The sequence below is a fragment of the Monodelphis domestica genome, chromosome 1 (genome assembly GCF_027887165.1).
Source record: "Monodelphis domestica isolate mMonDom1 chromosome 1, mMonDom1.pri, whole genome shotgun sequence".
Lineage (NCBI taxonomy): Eukaryota > Metazoa > Chordata > Mammalia > Didelphimorphia > Didelphidae > Monodelphis > Monodelphis domestica.
The window spans coordinates 539,317,404-539,341,677 of NC_077227.1; the positions used below are offsets into that span (position 1 = coordinate 539,317,404).

The window sequence follows — 24,274 nt, forward strand, 5'->3', positions numbered from 1 at the left end:
CACAGCTGACTCTCTTATTTTTACTAGTTGCAGGAAATTAGTTGAATAAGATAGTCCCAGTGTGTATTCTTCAGGTTGTTGTGTTAATAGAAACTTCTCCTTAGGGTTTTGCATAGATTATTGTTATATAGCTTTTTCATAGGATCACAGGAAGAAACCTCAGTATTCAGTCCTCTAGTGGAGTTTCCTTTCTTTTAGAGATGTGGACTTTGATGCTCAGAGAAATTAAATAACTTCCCCAAAATCAGTGAGGTAGTAAGTAATAGAGTTGGGATTTCAACCTAGTTCTTTGGACCCCAAATCTCTTTCAATTAAATCTTGCCTCTTTATAGTCTACTCCATAATGTTCTTAAATTTTTCGGTGTTGTGGTCTCTTTTGGCAGTTGGTGAAGTCTTTGAAGCTCTTCTCAGAATAATGTTTTAAAATACATAACATGAAAATATTACAAGGGAAACCAATTATATGGAAATAAAATTATCAAATTTTTAAAAGTTCATAGACTTTAGGTAAAAACTGTTTTGGGACACTGTTTTCCTACTAGTCTAAAAACTATTTTGGATGTTAATTGATCTAGGATTGCATAGTAGTGCAAGGATTAGTTTCATTAAGTGTTTTTAGATGAATCTTGAAAAGATATTGAATGCATTCTGTTTGTGAACAGAGGTTGCTTGGAAGGCTGAAAAAAGAAGACAAAAATACCTTTATACAAGGTAAAGCCCTCTGAAGTAGCAAGTGAGGTATTGGCTTTCTGAAGCCCCCATTCACTATAACAATAGAATCAAATATTTAGAATCTTCAGTGGGCTTAGACACTAAATCCAACTCTAATTTTGCAGATGAAGAACTTGAAGTCCAGAAATATCCAAAGTCACATAGGCAGAACAAGATCAAACTCAGATTCTCAGTTTCCAAGTCCCAACATTCGTTCCACTGTACCATGCTATCACCAAGCCTAATGATGTGCCAGTGTGTCAAATGCAATAAATCTAACAGACATCTGTTTCAAACTTTAGGATGACTCCTTGCCTGTCCCTCATGGCAGTAAATCAATCAGAAAGTCTTACCTTGAAAATAAGGACTGTTTCATTTTTATTTATAACCCTATAGCCTAGAAGAGGGCCTGGCACTGTTTTAAAAATGACTGTTGAATTGAATCTCTGCACATTCACTAACAGAGTTAATAGTCACCAACTTTTCAATGGAAAGGGACTACCTTTCCACTATCTGGGAAGACCCAGCCAAAGAGTGAAGTGATTTAAAAATTGCTGTGATCACACCAAGACAAACTTTTGTACCCTTGAGTTTGAGAAAGTGAAGACCATTTGGCTCCAGGGTTTGGAACAGGAGACAACATAGGCCAAGATAGATCATAGATCCATGATAGACAGAGGAAAGGATTTTCATTCAGACTGGCAAAGAGGATTATAGGCTCCAGCTGTGTACTGAGCAAGGAACAAGTTTAGAAGCAAAGCATAACTGTGTGGTTCTGATCATAGCAACAGAACAAGAAATCCATCCTAACTTCTAGCCCAGGCTGAAGTCCAGAGTGGAATAACCAGGATAGGAATCCCAGACCTAAGAGGAACCTAAAATTCAGTGGCTTTGAACCTGTAGAAATTTCTAATGGTTGAGTCCAATAGTAGTCTAATGAAACTTCAAAACAGGGATAAGCCAATAAATCCAAAACTAAGTAAAAAAAAAAAACTTGGAAAGCACAGATGTGGAAAGCGGATTTCATGCCAGATTACATCACTTTGGAAGCCCTAGAAAATTGCAAGTCCCTACCTGGACCCAGAAAGCAAGGAGAATGACAAGCTCAACTCAGACATACCCCCCAACTCTAACATGAAGTTCAAAATCAAGAATTTGGAAGAAAGAAGGAACAAACAAAAAACTTCATCATAAAGAGTTATTATGCAGATAGGCAAGCATAAGACAAATTCAGAATAAGAGAATGACTTGAAAATATCTAGAAGTCAAAGCATTCATAGAAAATGCAGTTTGGATATGAATCCATTCAGAATTCCTTAAATAGATAAAGCAAGATGTATTTTTGTTTGTTAAGGTTTAAGATGATTTTAAAAACTAAATGACAACAATAAAACAAAAATGGGTTTTGGAAATGAGAGATTTGGAAGAAATATATGAAAAGATAATTAACAGCTTGGAACAAGAGGTACAAAACCATACCCAAGAAAATAACTAGCTGAAAATTAGAATGGACCAAATAGAAGCTATTGAGTCCAAAAGATATTAAGAAATATTGAAACAAAATCATAATATTGGAAATATAGAATAAAATATGAGGTATCTCATAGCAAAAATGGCTAAACTGGGAAACAGATTGAAGAGTGAAAATTTAGAATCATTAGACTACATGAAAGCCGTGACAAAAAGGAGCATCAAATTCCAATAAATTATAAAAGAAAGCTGTCCAGATTTTATACAACCAAAGGGAAATGTAGAAATTGAAAGAGTCCACCAGTCAAAATGAAAGCTTCCATGAATATTATAGACTCAAACCAGATATCCCAAGTAAAAGGAAAAAAAAAATTGCAAGCAGTTAGAAAGATAGAATTCAAGAGTCATACTCAGGCTCACACATGATTTGGCAGCTGATACCATAAAGGAGTATGATATTCCAGAAGGCAAATGATTTAAAAATAAAACAAAAAATGATTTTGTTATTCAAAATTAGATATAGTAGGACAGGAAAAAATGGATCTTTAATGAAATAGAGAACTAATGAGCATGCCTACTGAAATACAAAACAAATTCTTACTGAAATAAAAACAAAATAGTTCTGAGTAGGAAATTTGTCATACAAACATTGGTATCAAGAAGAATAAAAACGTTGTGATAAGACAGGTTTAAATTATTTACATTCTTATGTGAAGAGAGCATATATATGTAATCCCTCACAAATCTATTATCTCTCAGAGTCATAGAGGGCCTAGAAGTGATGATATTATGTTTTGATCAAATATGCAGCTTAAAAGAAGAATAAAAATTTCAGAAGAAGAATACATAGGCAAAAATAGAAAAGAAAAATGAAAAATAATTTATTTTATATCTGAGGTGTTATAGAAATCAAGAGGGAGGCAGTAAATGACATCTGAACCTCACTCTCATTTGAACTTGAATTTGATCACACACACACACACACACACACACACACACACACACACACACACACACACTTCACCCAACAGGTAAATAGAGAAAGTGGCCACAAGAAAGGGGGAAGGATTTAAAGGACATATTCATTAGGAGTAAAATAAACTCTCAGATGAGGCAGGAAACAAAGAGAAGGAAAAATATAGGGAAATAGTCTATAAGGGAATGCAAAATTAACAATAGTCACTGTGAATATGGGAATGAACTCATCCATTAGCAGAATGGTTTAGAAACTAGTGTCCAACAATATGTTGTTTACAAGAAACACATCTGAAATAGAAAAGTATACACAGATTGAAAATAAGACACTAGTGTGGAATCTGTTATGTTTCAGCTGAAATAAAAAAGGCAGTGGTAGCAATCATGATATCAGACTAAACAACAAAAATAGACCTAAAGAAATAGACTGGAAACTACATTTTACTAAAAGGTACCATAGACAGTAAATTAATAGCAATACTAAATGTATGTGCTTTGTTGTTACTCAGTTGCTTTAGTTTTCTCTAATTCTTTGTGACTCCACTTGGGGTCTTCTTTTCAAAAATACTGGAATGGTCTGCAGTTTTTTTTTTCCAGTTCATTTTACAGATGAAGAAACAGAGGCAAGCAGGGTTAAATTATTTGTCCAGCTTCACTCATCTAGTAAATGTGTGAGGTATTAGATAACAATAAAGAACTGTTTGTGTCAGCAGCCATTGCTGACAATGTTTTAGGTATATGGTTGAAGCGATGGGAATACAAACATTGTTAGGTGGTGGTGGTGTCATCCTTCATTTTCAGAGAAGATCATTGAAATTACAGTGTTGGAGTCAGGTTATAATGTCTTCAGCTGAGGCCAATCAGACCAATACAAGTTTGGAAGACACTAACACAATATCAACCTCAAAGAAGCTGACATTCTAGTGATGAAAGACAGTCTTTGGGAGGAAGCTTAATGGAGGGAAGCACAAATTCTATTTTAGACAGGATGAGTTTTAGATGTCTCTCAGACATACAGTCACTTGAAAAGCCCAGTGGGCAGTTGGTCACGAGGGGCTGGTGCTCTGGAGTTAAGACTAAAGCTATGTAGAAAAACACATACATGTATGTATATACATATAACAATAATAGCTTACACTTCTATGGCACTTACTAAGTACCAGGCACTGTGGTAAGAGCTTTACAATTAGCCCATTTGATCCTTACAATAGCCCTATGAGTTAGGTGCTTTTATTACCCTCATTTTTAAATTAAGGAAACTGAAACAATCAGAAGTTATGACTTACTAATGGTCACACAGTGTCTGAGGTGAGATTTAATTTGGGTCTCTCTGATTCCAGACTGGACACTCTACCCATTGTACCATCTATGGCTAGATATATGGATTAGGGAATCATCTGCATAGAAGTGATAACTAAACCAGTAGAAGGTGAGATCACCAAATGAGGGAGAAGAGAGTGTAAGATATAGGCTATTGGGATACAGCAACAGTTAATGAATGACATAGATGACAATAAAGGAGATAAGACCAAGAAAGAAGAACCAAGAAAAATCAGGGTCATGAAAATCCAGAGAAGAGGGGATAATTAACAAAGTGTAAACTAATATGAGAGATTGAGAAGGGCGAAAATTAAGAAAAGACCCCGATAATGTTAGTCATTGTTCAAAGAATAGTGATCATAGGGTTTTAGTGTGGAAATTTCTGAATTATTTTGTTGTATGATTTATCATATATCTTTGCTTTCCAGATACTGTTTTGTATTTGCTTTGGGATACCTTACAGTGTGCCAAATTACCAGAGTCTATATCTTCGATTATGGGCAATATTCTGCTGATTTTTCAGGGTAAGAATAAAATGTTTATCTTGAAAGATAATTATATGATATATTTTAATATTTAAATGAGTTGATTATTTTGTGTAACACACTTTGTTTTATAGCTGTTATTTTACCATTTCTATTTGTTTTTATTCAAGTTATCCAATTTAGACACAATATATTTAAATATTCAGTTTATCATAAAACATTGATGATTTCTGATTTTGTCTCAAACCTTGTTCCCTCTTCTGGAGCATCTTTATATTGTGCTTTATAGTTCAACCTGTCTTGGGAAGATATAAAGTAAAAAAAAAACCAAAAACCACATCTGACTCTCAAGGAAATGAAGGTCTATTATGACTAAAGATAGGACATGATAAATATAAAATGCTATTAGAAAATTTGAAGATTAAAGAAATAAGTTCAACCTAAGACATTTGGAAGTCCTCATCACGCTTCTCAAATCGGTAGTATTTTACACTGGTAACTACCCTTTCACCTGTGGGTTCTTATGACCCTGCTCTCTTTTGATTCTTCCCTTTCCTAGTCTCTGTTAAATTGTCATCCATATCACACTCACTAACTTGAAGGAAGACAAGGATGAAATATTGTAGAGGTAGAATTTACTGAATTTCATAACTAATTGAATATGGAAATAAAAAAGAGAGATGAATCAAAGATAATTTCAAAGTTTCAGATGTGTGACAGGGAGCATCAGTTAAAATAAGGTGGTCAAGTGGAGGGAAGAAGTTTATGAGGAAACATGACAAATTCTGTATTTTATGTATTGAGCTTGAGGTGTCAGGAAATTTTAAGTGTTTTCCTCAAAACAGACTTTAATGTGTTAGATAAATAGAAATTATTATTTTATCTAAATGGAAATATTTAAAAAGTAGTTGGAGATGTAGGACTGGAAGTTCAGGGGAAAGATAGTGGCTGGATATATAGATTTGATAGTCATCTGCTTAGAGGTGACAAAGCTATGATAATGAATAACAAATCAAGAGTGTAAAGAAAAAAGAGAAAAGGGTTGTAGACAAATCATTTGAGAAAACTTAGGATATGGAAGAAGACTTATAAATCAAGGAAGGAGACTGAGAAAATTTGAAAAATAAAAGAAAGAGAACCAAGAGAAAAATGACATGGAAAAAAGAATGAATGAAAACATAACAGAATAACAGTTAGATAATGTATCCCTAAGGGTATTTTTGCCATGAGAAAGAATTCAGTAGAGAAGACATTGAATATAAAATAGAGAGAAATGTTTGATGAACTAAGGCACTAGAGGGACCCTTGTAGAAGACTTAACTTAGTAAAGAGAGTAGTAAACATCTTTACAACCAAGATCGGAACAATAGAGAAAAAGATGAGGGGTCTTGTAGTGTAAAAGATGATGTGGCTAAGATCATAACAGATGTCCTCAATGATCACAGGTGTGAAGAAACATGAGCTCTTTATATTAGATATTCATGAACACATAATTATGTCCTTTAGGGTAGGTAGCATCTTATTTTTATTTTATATCCTTCTCCATAGTATTTATACAATAAATATTTATTAATGCATAAATATAATTGTGGATGTTAGAAAAATATGAGGTGGATGATATATATTACACATAGGTAAATTTAGGTTATGAAGGATATTTAAGGTGATCAATTTAAAGATATACTTTGAAAAAATAAAAATGAAATCAGTACTATTTGTTAAGCTTTGTGATACATAATCAATGTGGTAATTATAAAAGAACTCAATTACATATACTCAAGTCACTAGTTTTGTCAAAGATAACAACCTTGTTCCATTATTGATGATTCTTATAAAAGTATCAGTAATAGATGGCAATCTTATTTGTAAGCTCTTTCAGTTCTCTGAGGTATAATTATTTGATCCTCAAGATTTGAATTCACTTAAAATAGCTAGATGCTTTCATACTCTTTTGTCACCACCTAACCACGTATTCTTAACTCTCCTCTGAAGATTATTTTGCTTAATAGAAAAAACAGAAACAAAATAAGAGTTGAGTAATTTCTTTTAAGATTACATGCATCTTATGTGCCCTTTATGTTGGACTTATTCCTTCCTTAGCCCAGAACAAAAGGGTGCCCTTTACATATTTTCATCATTTATTGGAAGCTACAGTTCCTTCTGGGAATTAGCCATTTATTAAGTCAAGAAATATTTATTAATATTTACTTTGTGCCTGCACAGTGCTAAATACTGGGAAAACACACACACACACACACACACACACACACACACACACAGGACAGTCCCTGCCCCCTCAAGGATCCTCCATTCTGATGAGAGATGGCAAAACTTAAAGGGAAGAGGAGCAGCTAGGACCAACCTGGAGGAGAAAAAAATCCAGAGAACTAGAAGCCGAGCATGCTTAAAGACTGATGAAACTCTTGGTTTTGTCCAAGATTCTGTGTTCTTTTTTTTATCATTTATACATTTCCTTTTAAATTTTGCAATCAGAGAACTCCCTTTATAGCCATTGTAGTTAACTTTAGATATCTTTTCCCTTTTGTTCCTGATCAAAATCATTTGCAAATGCATTGCTAATTGAGTTTCTCTTTTTGCTTGAGTCTTCTCTTTTTGAAATCCTAGGCTTGACTTGGAGGACATCTGTTTTCCTGTGGTTTAGAGTATATGTCTGACTGCTCTTCCATTTGTTAAAATCTCTAAGCACAGTTCATGTGGTCAAGTCAAGGTTCTTATAGCTAGATTCCATTTGACCAAACTCCTTCCTGGCTAGTCAGAATCAAGTCTAAAGTAGCAGATCTTTCCATTGCTTTACTGTTATTCACAAAGTTGAATTTGTCATCAAGTGAAGGATCTCACAAGTTTGCTGTTCACTAATATATCCTTGCTATTATCATTTAGTTTATGTTTCCAAGTTTGAATAAATAGGTTAGTTCTTTGAATTTGTGTTTAATATATGTCAATTTCCTCAAAATGAATGCATTTATATATTTATCTCCTGGGACTGTTTGCCTTTCTTGGTCATAAATTTCATGTACTTGTGAACATACATATTAGTCAGTCAACAAGTATTTAATGACATGTCTACTACATGCTTGGCACTGTGATAGCACCTGGGATAAGGAGTATATAGGTAAAAATAAAACAGTTCTTGCCTTCAAGGAGTTTACATTCTCTCCAAGGAATTTGTTCTATCAAACTACATCATATAATATCAAATGAGGAAAGTTCCAGTGTATAAGGAATTTATGTAGAGGTTGGTCCCAACTCAAAGCATTTAAGGGATTTATTTTTCTTTAAGATTGTTAAAGCTATAAGGTCAACTAGTCACTTGGACAAGTAGGAAAACAGTCAGACTGGTTGCTACATCTCCTAGTCTAGTTATAGATCTTCCCCTCCTGCAAGACAAATAATTTAAGGACAATTTTCCTTGTAACTGGAGGATTCATGGATGAACCTTCTGTGGGGAACAAAGATCCCCTTTTGGCTTCCAGAGTTTATCTCTATGAGGGAGAGAGATGGAGGTGGTGTGTGTACATCTATTTAGGTTGTTAAAGCTTAAAACTTTTGGAACATCATACATATGTGTGTATCCTCACCCACCCATATATATATATGTGCACATGTAAATAAGTATATGTTTCTAAACATACATTATACACATGTATGTGTGTGTGTGTCAGGGAAGGGATTGACAGAGTAAATTAGTCATCACCTGAAATGACATTATTCAGAAAAAAAGGTTTGGATTAACTTCCTTTAGGGCTGATCTAAAACCAGAGAGCTGGTTCAGAACACCCAGAGATTTGAACAGAGAGGAGAGAACATTCAAGCTAAACCCCTGAGAAGGCAGTCATTTGGGAGGGTGGGGGGAAATCAGAGTCTTGGTCTCCCTCTGCTCCCTTCTCACTTGATGGGAGAAGACCATAGGAATTTAGGAAGTCTAGAGGACTTTCCGTTTTCTCATATGCATCCCATCATAGTTTCTGACTTAATTTGACTACAATATCTAAAAGAAGATCCAAGGACAGACTAGACACAGATGGCAGAAAAGCTCTATCATACCCAAGAAGAATATCTTGAAGACTCCAGCAAAAGGGCTCTAGTAACTGTGAGTTAGCCCTTTGCCACCCTTGGACTCACTTTCTCTTGTACTTTGTGTACTTGTGGAAAGGGTGTAACACAGACTTCTGGGGCATGCTTTGAATCAACTATACTATTGTAATAAATACTCCTTTCTAAAAACTAATTAACAATGGCTGATTAACTGATAGTAACTAATAATACTGAGGAGAACCTTCTAGAAAGACAGCTCGAGTGATAGTATTAGAAAAGGTACCCAGAGCCCCTCGAGAGTGTATTTTCCAAGACCCCCGAGGAGTCTACAGTTTACTGCTTTCCACAAGCCCAATTTACCAGAGAGAGTAAGAGTCAGGATAAGGAGCCTTTAGGGTGTACTGTTGAGCTGGCCCATTTGTCAATGTGAAGAACAGTTGGGCTAAGAACCTCTAAAGTGGATACTTCCATGTGTATATGAACCCACATGCATAAACATAGATAGCACATATATGTATGCACACTTACTAGAGGGTTATTGTTTCAGTGTGCCAAATGTAGACAGTATTTCCTCATCTTAACTTCTGCTTAATGGTGTTTCCTCTCATCTCTACAAGGTTCACATGTCTTCCCATGGCAGAATTAATCAGACAAAGAGATACACACACACACACACACACACACACACACACACACACACACATACACTATGGGGTAGGGTATAGAATCAAGGTTAGCAAACACTCTGGATAGGAAAAATCTCAGAACTCTCGCTGCTATTTGTAAAGCAGGACCAACTTCTCCTAAATTAAGCCCAAGGAAGAGGAAATTAACCACCATCTTAATGGAGATATGAGCATTGGGCTAGTTATTCTTTACCCTGGGACCTTGAGGTGAGGGGAGATGCCAGGTTCTTTCTGGCTGCTGTGGAATAACGTCATGCATGCACTATTAATTCTTAGCCAGCAAGGGGAAAGAAAACTGCTCAATTTCCAATTCCCATTATCTGCAATCAGAAGAAGGGGCAGAGGAATTGGTCCTTAGAAATAGGTTACCTGCTTAACACTGTCCACAACTGCCATATGGTGGGGAATAAAAATGGATGCTTATTCTGGTTTCTGTTTCCCAGAAACTTTCTAAACAGAATCTCAGAAACTAAATTCCAAAGATAACAACAACCGGTAAGCTATAGGGCAGCATCTGCTTGGGTCTCGTTTCCATAGCAGCACTGTTCAGGCATAGAGTCTATAAGAATACATAGATGTTAGGTTCTGGACTGAAAAGTGGCTATTCTTTCACTTTTTTAAAGTGACTGAGTATAGGGACAGCTGGGTGACTCAGTAGATTGAGAGACTGGCCCAGAAGCAGGAGATCCTGGGTTCAAATCTGGGCTCAGACACTTCCTAGCTGTGTGACTCTGGGCAAGTCACTTAACCCCCAATGCCTGGTCCTTACAACTCTTCTGCCTTGGAACCATTACCCAGTATTGATTCTAAGACGGAAGGTAAGGGCTTCTTTAAAAAGAAATTAATTAATTAAATAAAGGGCCTGAGTAAAGGAGTTTGCTTTCAGGCTCTTACTGGATATAAGGTAATCAGAGAAGCTAATTGCACTACTTTATTGCCCTGACTTCATTCATGCATAAGTTTTATATCATAAATTCAGCCTTGGAGCTTAGCTCAATAGTCTATAATACATGGAAGTTGATCTTTGCAATTGGTATTAAATTTTTCTTTCCACTTTAATGTTAACTTTCTGAAAAATATTCTACTATATTGTATAGTGGAGATAAATCTTACTACCTTTTTTGTAACAAATAAATGATATGTATATATATATATATATATGCACGTATATTTTTTTTTATTTTGGGATTAGAATAAGAAGAGAATAGCATTTAAAGTCAGAAGCCTTGGGTTCAAATCTTGACTGACACCCATACTCTCTTTGTGACTTTGAGTATGCCTTCCAGGCTCCTTGGGCCTTGGTTCTATTACTTTTTTTTTAAATTTATGTTTATTTATGAGGGAGGTAGACTAGACGAACTCTCCTCCCATTTCAAAAATACAATCCCATGATTGATAACTTGGTTTCCTTTAGTTGAAACTGTGAAATGTTGAACAGTTTGTTCCTTTTCAATCCATTGTAACTCATTTTAGAACACTTTAGGTTACATACAAATTATACTGCTCAGAGAATTTTGGGATGTTTTCCCATTATAGAGGAAGCATATGTTCCTTTTTTCAGATGTGGATAGAGAAAATTTGCTGAACTTAATGTACCTGCCTCAAAGAGAACATAATGTAGTGTATGCTGGCTCTGGACTTACTCTCCCAATAATAGCTAACATAGGCAAATTGGGTCTCCGGATCTCAACTAATATATCTCCCTTCAGGGTCCTAGGGGATAGTGCTGAAGGTTTGGGGGCATCCTTCTAATACTTTGTAGCTTGCATATCTCAATAGGTGTGCTTCCCAAATGATCTGTTCATATCAATTAATCCACTATTAACTAGCTTTTAGAAAGGCATACTTACTAAGGTAGTATACTGAGAAGAGCTGGTATAAAGCATCCTTCTCTACATATACCCCTTTCCCTTGGAAAAAAAAAGAGAGAGACAAATTCTCCAGCAAATGAAGTCCAGGGGAAAGTGGGCTCAAGCTTAGAGAATGCATAGGATTAAGGGGGGATTCATAGTTCCTGGTTGTTGGAAGTAATTTTCTCTCCTTAGATATGGTGGAACTTTCTACTAGGTTCCCTGCATTGCCTTGAAATTGCTTTTCCTTAGCATATCTGTCTATTATCACCTCCCAATGGAAGGTGCTGCCATCAGCTATTTGGGAATGATGCTAGCTTACTGATAGGAAGTCCAGAATCTACCAGGCCTTTTGAAGCTCACAAGGTTCTCCTCAAGCCAAGGCATGGGTTCTTCTTCTCTAGCTCCTAGCAGTTATTCTCAGAGGCACTATAAGCTGTCAAAAGCTTCAGTCATTAACTTTGAATTATCTGCTATGTTATAGATGACTCAGAGCATGACCAAGTTTTCTCAACCAGTCCAAACAGACTTGCTGTACGATGTCACTCAGGCTCATCAAATGTCTTTCAAGGTGAAATAAATTGGTCCAGGGCTTTATTGAAATTAATTTGAAATTGATGATTGACTAAGGTGAGAAGTATTCTCACCTGGTTATAGTTATCAGAACAGCATCTTGAATTTTACCGGAAGGGCAGGATGGGGTTGTTTAATTTATTTAAATAGTACTCATACTTAAAATTGCACCATAGAGTTAATGTTGGAAGGAATCTTGGAAGTTGCTTAAGCCTATTCCCTCATTTTACAAATAAGGAAACAGGGGCCTAAAAAAGGTGAAGTGGCTTGCCCAAGATCACCAAGGTATTAAGGGACAAAACCAGATTTTAATCTATATCTTCTGACTCCAAATTCAGTTTGTTTTCCATTTTAGCAAAAAGGTGAGAAGCTGTTCAAATTTGATATTGCTCTTCTTAAAGCAATAAGCCTTCTGCTATGAAAATAGACTGATACACATGACTCCAGTAAGGTTTGCCTTATATCAGAGAAAACGAAGTTTGAAGGTGTCTCTACATTCAAAGTAATCAAGAGGCTAAGTTACAATACAAATAAATATATGCTATCAATAGTAAAAGGTAAAATTTCCATCAAAAAGCACATTTCACATGATTCAGAGATAAAAATAAAATAAAAAAATTAAAACCCTACTCTTAAAGAGATTAGAGTCTCTTGGGGGAGAAAACATAAATTCATATAAACTACTCAAGTGAATCTGTGTTCTCTTCAATTGGATGCTCCTTCCAACAATGCAAATCACAATTACATAGCTATGCAAAGTGCCCCAAAAGTCTTTGTGCTGTTATAGGCTTTAATAGCACATTTCTGATCTCTGCTGTATGTTCCAGAGAACACGGAACAAACCCTGAGCAAGAGGTCCAAGAACATATGTCCCTCCTCATGATGCCAATGCTTCATGGGAAGTATTCTACCTTACCTTCCTTAGTCAACCATTAGGAGTGTAAGTGCCATATTTTAATCTGCAATGGTAAAGATAGTTTTCAAGAAGGGAAAGGAGATTTTCACAGGCTGCTAGGTCTTCCCCATTCTCTAGCTGTAAGGAGGTCTCTGGCCTTTAGCCAGTAGAGAAGGGAAAAAACTGGGTGGTTAGAACTCTGATGTCTATGTTCCTATTACTTATAAGAAGGTATATCCTTTGGTCCTCTTTTACCAGAATCCCAGCTCTGATGCTGATTAGGTTATTATTGTCCAGGTTTTTGTGATCAGGGGGCCAAGTGGACCTGGTTGCTCTGGAGAAACATTTTTAGAAATAGGATTTTAATACTATCTAAATAGAAAAACAAATCCAAGTTAATTTTTATTTTCCTTAGAAATTAGTTTGAAAGTCAAATTTGGTTCACCTTATCTTTTTGCTAAGTAGACAGTAGTTCAATGCAGCATTCTTGGCTTTGTCATTGATAGCATGAGAATTTGGGAAAAGTTCTTTTAAATGTTTCTACTTTCATTTGTTCACATCTTTCATATAAATCACTACAACCATTTAAATTCACAGGAGTATTGTACAGTTTAATTTTTAAAACCTTAATCATCATGGAAGAAAAGCACAAAGATATATAAAATACAATATTAATCCTTATTATATTTATGTCTTTCTATGTATTGTGTATAGAATTCAAGGGTTAAATGTAGGAAATTACCCAAAAGTACTGTGAAAAGAATCAAGACTAATTTTCTTCATTTAAAGAATGTGATTTTTTTCCCCAAAGTGTTTTTTTTTAATTGAATGAAATCAAAATTTTTTCATTCAACTCCCAGGAATGCAAGGTGTTCTTAGAATTTATTATATAGACCAAATTATTTTAAAAGTTAGAATATTGACTTTATAAAGAAGGACTAAAAATTGAATTATATTTTAGCCACAAAAGGAAAGATTAAGGGCTATCTTAATTGGCTTGGAAACATAAATATATAACATCAGCTGCTTTACATCTATATGTAAAGGATTTGTAAAGGATGTATTCTTAAAATGGGGCCTGAGCTGTGAAGAATATTTTTAAAGAGTGAATAATGCAAATTAAAACAACCTTGTGATTCTATTTCATACCCTTCAGTTTGACAAATTTTGACAGAAAAGGGAAATGACAGTTGCTAGAGGGGTTGACTAGGGAAAAACAGATATTCTAGTATTCTGTTGGCGGGACTATAAATTGGTTCTACCATTTTGGGAAGGCAGTTTGAAACTATGTCCCAAAAGTCACTACACTGAACATACACTTGCACCCAGTGATACCACAACTGTATCCCACAGAAATCATTGCTTGTGGCATCTCTTTTTATTATAGCACAGAATTAGAAACAGAGAGTGCTCATCAATTAGATAACAGCTGAATAAATTGTGATATGTTAATATAGTGGAAAATTACTGTGCCATAAGAAATCACAAAAAGGACAGTTTCAAAGAAACTAGGAGGATTTGAATGAACAGATGAAGATTAAAGTGAGTAGAATCCTGAGAATAAATTATACCTTAACAACATTATATGAAGAAAGCCAACTTTAAAGAATTTCAGAACTGTGTTCACTACAATGATCATAATACCAAAAGAATGATGAACAGGGTCTTGGCAGATGGATTAGGTGCATTTTCAGACAAGGCTAATGTTGGAATTTGTTTTGCTTGATTAGGCATATTTGTTATTAGGATTTTTTTATCCCTCCTCTGGGTATTCTTCAGATTATCAGTGTCCTTCTAGATGTAGTCTGACAAGAGCATAGTACAGTGAGTTTATGACCACTTCATTCTTGGAAGCAATACCTATTTTAATGCAGCCCAAACTCTTTCAAGTGATTATAAATTTATTTTAGAAGACTGTGTTATTTTTGGCCATGTTGCAGTCACTAAGTGCTGTCTGCACATGGGATCCAGAGGAATTTGACCATCAGGAAGGAAACCCTCATCTGTTTAGGCCTTTTACTGGATTTCCTACATGATAACCATAGTTTTGCATATATGTTCTTGTTTTGTGCCTGACTTGACATTAATGATCAGAGTCTTGGAACAAAGTTATATGTTTTTTTTTCTAGTTTTTAAAGGAATTATTCATGGTTTTTGTCTTCCAAGCTAGGAACCATGTCAGAAAAAGAAGTTAGGTTAGACTTGTATGACCTTCTTGATGTTTCCTGGCTGTTAAAAATTTGGCTCTAAAGCCTCTTAGTTCAGGTTTAATATTGGGATAAAATGAGGCATGCATAAGAAGGTTTACTTTGGCCATAATGTACTAAGAATACAATGGCACTTGGCTTTATTGAACCTAGCTTTCCTTGTCTCTACCGTGAAATACTTCTTCTGGTCAGTTAGTCATCAAACATAGCAACTTAGATGGTCTCAGGTACCTCCAGGTCTGAGAAGTATGGAATCTCCTTGGCTTGGACTTTTTATTGGTCTTAGGCTAGGAAAACAGTGTCAGAGCTGGGACCACTTAGGTTTTTGTCAAGGGAGGAAGCTTCATCACAGAAACCACTAGGGGTTATATATGGAAAGAGAGTTGTGTCAAGAAATTGTGGCCCTACCACCCTGATTTACCATTTATTTTTCTTTTCTTTTTTTTTAAATCCCTATCACAGTATCCCTATCCCTCCCCCCCCCCACAGTATACAGTATTGGTTCTAAGACAGAAGAGTGGTAAGGGCTAGGCAATGGGGTTCAAGTGATTTGCCCATTGTCACCAGGAAGTGTCTGAGAGCAGATTTGAGCCCAGGACCTTCTGTCTCTGGGCCTGACTCTCAATCCAGCCAGCTGAGCCACCCAGCTGCCCCTCACCATTTACTTTTCTAGATGTTCCCTAACTTCCATTCAATATCCCAGTAATCAATCGAGTTCATTGGCAAATGGTTTACAGCTTTTTTAAGAAACAGGATAGTATTCTCCTTTCCTATAGCACTTCTCTAGTTCTTTATGGCCTTTAACGTATTTCTGGCATTGGTTCATCAGTAACATCTGTCACTTTGTTAATTGCCTTCAAATGTAACTCATCAAGAGTAGCCCTCTATCTCATTTATCTTGAGTGCCACCTCCCTGTTATCCATTTTTGTTCTGTGCTTTCCAGTCCAAAGATTATTCTTCTTGGCAGAGAAAGTAAAAACAGAAGAGTTGTGCAACTCTCTGTCATCATTTGGTATCACTCCTTCTCCTTTACTCGTTCATCATCCATATAACACTCCTATAACTAAAGGGATACTGCAAACCTCTATCTTTGACTCTCTTCTTTCTCTTTGCTCTGTGATCACCTAATCTTCCAGGGATTTTATTTTCACCTCTTTAGAGATGACTGCTAGCATAGCCAAGCCTAGTTTTTCTCCCAGGCTTTAATCTTGGCTCTCTTAACTGCCTATTAGACATTTCAAACTGGATGCCCCTTAGGTTGCTTAAACTCAGCATGTCCAAAACAGAACTCATTACCTTTCCTGTTAAAGCTACCAAGATCTTTCTTCAAAAGATGCCCAAACACATTTTATTAATTTGATATTTTTTCAACTTAACATTTGCAAACTTTGTGCTTTGTTTTACATTTGTTGCTATTAAGTTTCATATTTATAGATTTTGGCCCAGTGTTATAGCTCTTTATATATATATATATAGTTATAGTCTTTTTGATTCAGACCTCTGTTCTTGAATTTTCTTTTTCTTTTCTGAGAATCATCATTCCAGTCTCCAGTTTCTACCTCTGAGGATCACTTTGACTTAAGTAGTGACTCTACATGAAGCACTTCCTGATGTTCCCAGCTACTACTGCCCTTCTTCTAAAAACTACCTTGTAAATATTCTATATCTATTCATATGCATAAAAATACTGCTAGTCTTGGGATGCTTAGGCATTTATTACTTTCCATTAAGAGGAAGAATTATTTAAAGCTTAGGTTAGGTCAAGGTATCTCCTAAAAGAGGATGTTGAAAGGTATTCATTGTACAATGAAGAACAGGTATAAGATGACAGCCTTTCCCTGTGCAAAAGAAATGCTTAACATAAGAGATTCACAAACATGCAATGACAAAGATTTAAGACTTAATAACAATATACTATTACATTCTCCAAGGAGATTAATACTTAAAATATCAAGACATGAAATATTTTGGGAGATCCCTAAATCAACATGTCTCATTTTTCCTTGGCTTTGCACTGCCTAGACAATTCCTTCCAGGTCTATATGTTCTGACCTCTTGGTGGGTGCTGGTTTCATTCTTGTGTTGATGTTCATCTTATTTAAGAAGAACATAATTTCAGATCATTCCTCTTGGGGCCAGTCATCTCCAGTCGAAGGATCCAAGATGGACCCCAATATCACATTCTTGAGCCTGCTTTCATTGTTAAATACATATTCACATCTGAATTTCTGTTTGGTCAACTGTAATTAGGGCAGGAACACAAAACAGAAGGGCCAGGGGCCCATTCTTAGAGTTCACCGTTTCAACTAACATAGAGGAAAGGCAGCTTTTTCTTCATCCTTTACAAAAAGCCCAAGAAGGAAACAATTTGCTATTCATTGAGCCAAGAAAGTGTAAGACAGAGGACAGTCACTTGCTTTTTAAAGTCCTCTGAATCAATATAGGTCTTTCTAATCAGTCACTTGTAAGGGCAGTCACTTGGCAAAGCTCAACTTCTTTAGCACTGATGCATATGTATCCTTAAATTCTGCCAGGAGAATTCTCTGCATGCTTCATGAGATAAACCTTACAGGCTCATTCTTGCATATGTTTCAAGGAGTAAAACATTTATGGCACATATATGTATTGACTCCTACAATTAAATGTAAGCTTCTTGAGGGCAAGAATTATTTCTTTTTTTCCATTTTTATGTCTTTGTATCTCCAGACCTCAACATTGTGTCTAGTACATAGTAGGCCTTTGATGTATACATATTTGATGGTTCCCTCCATTCAATGTCCATGTTCCCTCTTTTATTCTTCTCTTCCTCAATATAATTTAAAAAATAATCTGTTTTATTCCCCATAATTTTCTTTCTGAAAGTTAGCTTAACTTGAGCTTTAGAATTTTTAACACAATTCTTATAGAATCATGCTAAACTTTAGTATTCCTCTTGCATTATTAGCCATACTTCTTTCACCTGCTGTTACATGCATTTTTTAAAAATTAAGTTGTTTTAGTAAAGTAATTGTGTATCTTATGTATGGTTTTAGATAATTCTCTCTTTTTACTTCCTCAGAATTGTTTCCCCATATCATTTCCTCTATCTTTTTAAGGATGAAATTATTATTAAGGCAAGTCAAAAATGCATTTCCTGCTCTGCTTTTGGCAGAGAGAAAAGTTCAGCATATATTCAGATTAATTAAGGTGTCCCTTCTCCTTGTCAAGGCAAAATCTTTAACTGTTGCCCATGAATGATCTCATTTTGTCTGGCAGATTTCCACCTCCATTACTCTCACTCTTTCCCTTTTTATTGGTTGCTTCCATGCTGCCTATAAATATACCCATGTCTTTCCCATCCTTTAAAAATTTTCACTTGTTCTAGCCATTTCCATAAGTTATCATCCTATGTCTTTTCTCTGATTTGTGTCTAAACTCTTGGAGAAAGACATCTAGAATTGATGGTTCCATTTCCTTTCCTCTCACTCTCTTAACTGCATTCTCATGTCTAACCTCATCATTTAAATGAAACTATTGCCATTGATGTTTTAATTGCCAAACCTAATGACCTTTTCTCAGTCCCCATTCATTTTGACCTTCCTATGGCTCTTTGACCCTGTCATTCACCCTCCTCTCTTGGATATTCTTTCTTCTCCAGATTTACATGGTGCTGCTCTCTCCTAGCTTCTCCTGACTCTCTCTCTGCCTCTTCTCAGTCTGGGCTACTCCTCCTGGTTACACTAACTTTTTAGGTATTTCCCCTGGCTCTGGCTGGGGCTTTCTTTTTTTTTTCTTCCCTTTATATTGTCTTGTTTGGTGATCTCATCAGCTCTCATGGGTTCAATTGTCTCTGCAGATGATTTTCAGCTCTTTAAGGTGTCCCAAAAGTCTTAGCACAGTTTTCAGCTATTAAAATTATTTAAGCTGTTAAAGCTTAAAATTGCTTCAAAGCCTCTAGGTTACAGGCAAATATATCCACCCTGACGTCTCCCTGAGCTCTAATATATTATAATCAATTGCTTTTGGGGACATCTCAAACCTGACATGTCCAAATCCAAAGTCATTATCTTCCCTCTCAGACATTTTTTTCTTTTCAAATCCTTATTACTGTCAGGGGCGCTACCTTCATCCTAGGGACCATGCTCACACTGTCAATGTCAGCCTCAACTCCGTGATCATGTTACTGCCTTAAATAAACTCCAGGAGCTCCCCGGCATCAAATATAAAATCTTCTGCTTGGCTTCTGAGGCTTTTCAAGAACCAGCCCCTTCCTGTCTTTCCAATCATCTTACATTTACTCTCGTCAGTGAACTCTACAACTCAGTGATGATGCCTTTCTGGAGCTCTCACGCTATTCTCCATCCTCCCTTTTCACTATCTGTTTCTTATGCCTATAATGCTTTCTCCCTCCCCTCCACCTACTGGCTTTCTTCATGGCTCTGTTTTGGGGGAAGCCTCTCCTCCTCCACTTATGGTAACTTTCCTCTCAGATTTCGTCTACATTATCTATATCTTATATATACGTAGTTGTCTGTATGATGTATCCCATATTAAAATGGAAGCTCCTTCAGGGCAGAAACTACATATATTTTCCTTTCTTTGTGTCCTTAGCTGTTAACACAGCATCTGGTACATAGTAAATGCTTAACTGACTGATATGTTAACTGTTATGTTAACTGACTGATAATTGAAGTTTGCTTTTACTAATATATCATGCCTCTGTGTCAGGACTTGCGATAGCTTTCTTTTTTTTTTTTAATCAATATCTCTGTCTTAGAATCAATACTAAGTCTCAGTTCCAAGGTCCAAGGCTAGGCATTGGGGGTTAAGTGACTTGCCCAGGGTCACACAGCTAGGAAGTATCTGAGGTCAGATTTGAACACAGGACCTCCCATCTCTAGACCTGGCTCTCAATCCACTGAGCCACCCAGATGCCCCCTTCTTGTATACTTTTTAAATATGCAGTGATATACCCAGTAATGCTGTTGAATATGTAGATTAGCCTAATCTTGGAAAGCAATTTGGATTTTTTAAAAAATAGACTAAAATTTCCATGCTCTTTGACCTAGAGGTTCCACTGTTAGATACATAACCAAGGATCACAAAGGACCAAAAGAAAGTCCCTATATACAACACAACATTCATATCTGTACTTTTTGTAGTAACAAAGAAGTGGAAACAAAGTAAATGTCCATCATTTGGAGAATGCCTAAACAAATTGTATTATATGGGCATAATAGAATTTTTTATACTATAAAAATATCATCAATAGAAAGAATTCAGAGAATCTTGGGAAAGACTTAACATGAAGTGGTAGTGTGTGGAGTAAGTAGAACCAGAGTATCATATATAAAAATATAATGTTGCTATATAGTTATAATGACCAGACTTATTTCCAAAGAAAAGATGAGGAGAATCACCTTCCTCTCTTTTTTGCAGAGATGAGGAATAATGGGTATGGAACTTTGCATATAATTTTAGACTTGGTGAATGTGTTGATTAGTTTTATTGAAATGCCTCTAGTTATGTGCACATTATTTTCACTTTAGTTCATCAATATATGAAGCTTAGCCCCTTAGTTTCATTATTATATATATAGGTTTAAGACTTTGACAAGTGGTCGTCTTGGCTATCTGATAACTATCACTAGTAAATGTCTTTGAAGGAGTAAAGGACCTCTTTTTGTACTTAACTTTTCAGATTAATCAGGAAAATACTTGTTTTTTCCAATATGAATTTTTTCTTTAGAAATGTAACCATATTGAAATAGCAACATTCATGATTTACTAGACATAAGATATTCATTTTTATCTTTTTTATTTGAAAAATGATTACACTAAGATTATAGAAACATGTTATAATTACATTTCAGAATTTAAAAAATACCATTTGTTTTTGTTACTACTGATATGTTTCTCTTTTTCTTTGAAACATATCTTTGTAAACAAATTGTAGAATGAAATTTTCTAATCAACTTATTGTCATAAAAACAATGAAGAAATCATTTAAAAATATTTAGGTATTGTGCTTATGATTTTCTTTTAAAATGTTTTCATTTTCTTTGCCACAGCCCAATGATGATAATTACACAGAAGATCACTAGTTTGGCTTATGAGATTCACGATGGTAAGGATTTTAAGCTGAATTTACTTATTTTAAATTCTTCATCAAAGACTTTTTTCTTCCATTTTTTCAGATAAATAAAATCTACCCTAAAAAAGGTGTTGTTCAATGGACAGAAGAGTTGGCCTTCATTCAGACCTCTGAAACTTTTTTAACTATATGGCCATGAATAAGTCACTTATCCTCTAGATGTTCTGTAAGATTACAAGTTTTAGAAATGTTGACCCTTCTCCATTTGGGAAAGGAGTTTCTATACAAGAAGTTCTCTAAACAATGAAATTATATGTTCAGAGTTATCACTACAATAATTTTTCCCCATGACATTTTTGTGGCACTCCAAATCTCAGAAAATCTATAGAAGAATTTGGGAAGGATGTTAGCTTAGTAATAATTATGTATAATGTGTCTATATGTGTGTATAGATACAAGTGTCTATAAATATTTATACTATAAATATATACATGCATGCTAAAAATATATTTTAGAAGCAGAATAGTAGAAGGGAAAAATGGTAAATTTATTCAGAGACCTTAGGTCAAACTCAGTTAATGTGTTAGCTAGCCTTACTGAAATGCTTTTTTCTCTTTCTTTTTATTCTTTTTTATAAAATGTGGCTCACTGAGTGAGAGATGTGTTAAAAAAAAAAAGGGCAATGTAAATATAGAAGACAATTAAAATAAAAGCTTTAAAAAGTATTTTCCTGACCCTGCTTTTATTTCACATTATAGGGGTATCTCAGAAGAGTAGAGCATGCATAGTATAGTACCTGATTATAGGGTAAAAGTGACCCTGGGTCACTCACTGTATATATATTAAAAAATTTAAAAACTTTAATAAAGAGAGGATTATATATATGTATATACACAGACATTATACTATGCAAATCTTTTTTGTATGAATTGCTTTTCTTGCTAATATGATAAGTTCAACTTTTAACATTTAGAGCAGTGTTAATTCTCTTTGGGTCTTTTTGGCCTTCTTTCTATTGTTATATTTTTTCTCAGCCTTTTTATTTTTTAAAAAAGATTCCTTAATAGATCCTCTTTTCTTCCTTTCTACCTACTACATTCCTTTCTCTCCCTCCTACCCTGCCCCAGTTGGTTTAAAAAAAAAAAAGGAAAACACATTAGAGCCCAGGTAACAAATATGCATAGTCAAGAAAAACACATTCCTATACTGGATGTGTTTGAAAACATCTGTCTTAGGCAGCATCTTGAGTCCCTCACATCTTTGCCAAGAGATAAATGGTCAGTTCCAGGCTTCATCATCAGTCCTCTAGAAATCATTATTGGTTGTTACATTGCTCAGAATTCTCAAGTTTTTTGCCTTGTTTTTCATATGTATAATGTAGTTTGGGATTTTAATAATAATAATCAGAGAGAATGGAAAAAAAGGTTCTTTCAGTCAAGTGAGCAGAGCAAAGAGAGACAGAGACTCACTCCTGCAGCACTTTACCAAAAGCACAAGCTCTGAAAAAAGAGCCCCACAACATGGGCCTCAGCCAAATTTATCTCCTAAGCATCCTTATGTAAAATGAGGACATAACTTAAAAGGATGCTGGGAAGGTATCTCAGGTGTTGCAAACTTTCCATCTGTACAATTCCTCCTGTGATCCTTTGGGAGACCAGTCTCTCCAATGGATCATTTTAAACATAATTAAGATATATACAATTTTGCATAGAGAAAATACAACAATTTGGGGATAAGGAAACAAAAGAGAATCAAGAAAAAAACCAATTAGGGGGAAGTCCCCTTTGGTACAACAAAGTACATATAAACAAATGTATTCAACCCCTCAAAGTTCAGATCTGCATATTCAGTTTTGCTCAGGAACTCCTAGAGCAGCATGCAGTCTCTGCAGGCATCTCCATGGCATCTTCCACAAGGAATTCAATCTCTGGATTCCAGAAGGCAGCAAATTTCTTACCCTTAAATTTTTTTTTCTCAAAATGAACTTAAAACTTTTCATTACAAAATAAAAACACATTCCCCCCTGAGGAGGATATAGGGATATACTTAGGAATCACACAAGGATACATGGTCAAGTAATAAGGAATATGGATCAATTATCAAAAACATCAAAGAAATCAAGGAAATTTAAAAATGACCTCTAAATGAAATATAGAATTTCAAAAATGTGAAAAAAATTATAGGAAAAAGGGAAAAAATATTCACAAATCACAACAGGTTCTTGTAGTGATCCATGTCCCATAAGCCTGCAACAACAATCACTCACTAACCCAGTTTAGCAGTCTGGACTACAATAAGTTGTCACATCATGAAAAAAAAAATAGAAAAAAAAACTAGGTCTTGAAACAAATGGGAAATAGCATTCCCTGGTTCGACCTTTTTTTTCCCTTGCTTTCAAGGATAATGGATCCTGAGCCAGAAAAACTGATGTTATATACTTGATAAAGAGTGTGGTACAAGGAAGTCCTGCATTTAACAAATGTAAAACAGCCACAACCTCAGGTCTCATACATGATCAAGTCCTTGTGATATTTGCGCAGAATGTCATCAATCCCCATATATATATATATATATATATATATATATATATATATATATATATATATATATATATATTTTTTTTTTTTTACCTTTTGTACTTATGTGGCACTTTGCAGGTCAGCTTCTGAGCTCCTTTGTGGTCTGTTTTTGCCTTGATTCAGACATAGTCATTGAACAAAAGTCTCATGATATAAGTTAGTGGCAGGTTGAAATTCCAAAGCTTTTTGGGAATGCATATATATGCTAGGCAAATGGACATCTTAGCTTATTCTATTGCAAAAATTAAAGCAGTTAAAAAATCTTTTCAATATTGGTACCATATGCTGTAAATATAAAAAATGAGAGGAAAAAATTCAGGTAAAGAGGGAGTATAGGAAACTGGGTGGGGTGGGTTTTTTTTTTGTTGTTGTTGTTTTTGGAACAGGACTTAGT

At 35.2% G+C, this 24,274-nt stretch overlaps 1 protein-coding gene across 3 annotated transcripts in view; it reads left to right on the plus strand.

The window, feature by feature from the left end:
• MBOAT2 (membrane bound O-acyltransferase domain containing 2) overlaps positions 1–24,274 on the plus strand; it is a 226,859-nt gene that overhangs the window by 144,194 nt on the left and 58,391 nt on the right. For all 3 annotated transcript variants that reach the window (XM_056813330.1, XM_056813328.1, XM_056813329.1), the window contains exons 4-5: positions 4,905–5,000; positions 21,279–21,334. In XM_056813330.1, coding sequence (XP_056669308.1) covers positions 4,905–5,000; positions 21,279–21,334 — 152 coding nt within the window. The remainder of the gene's footprint in view (positions 1–4,904; positions 5,001–21,278; positions 21,335–24,274) is intronic.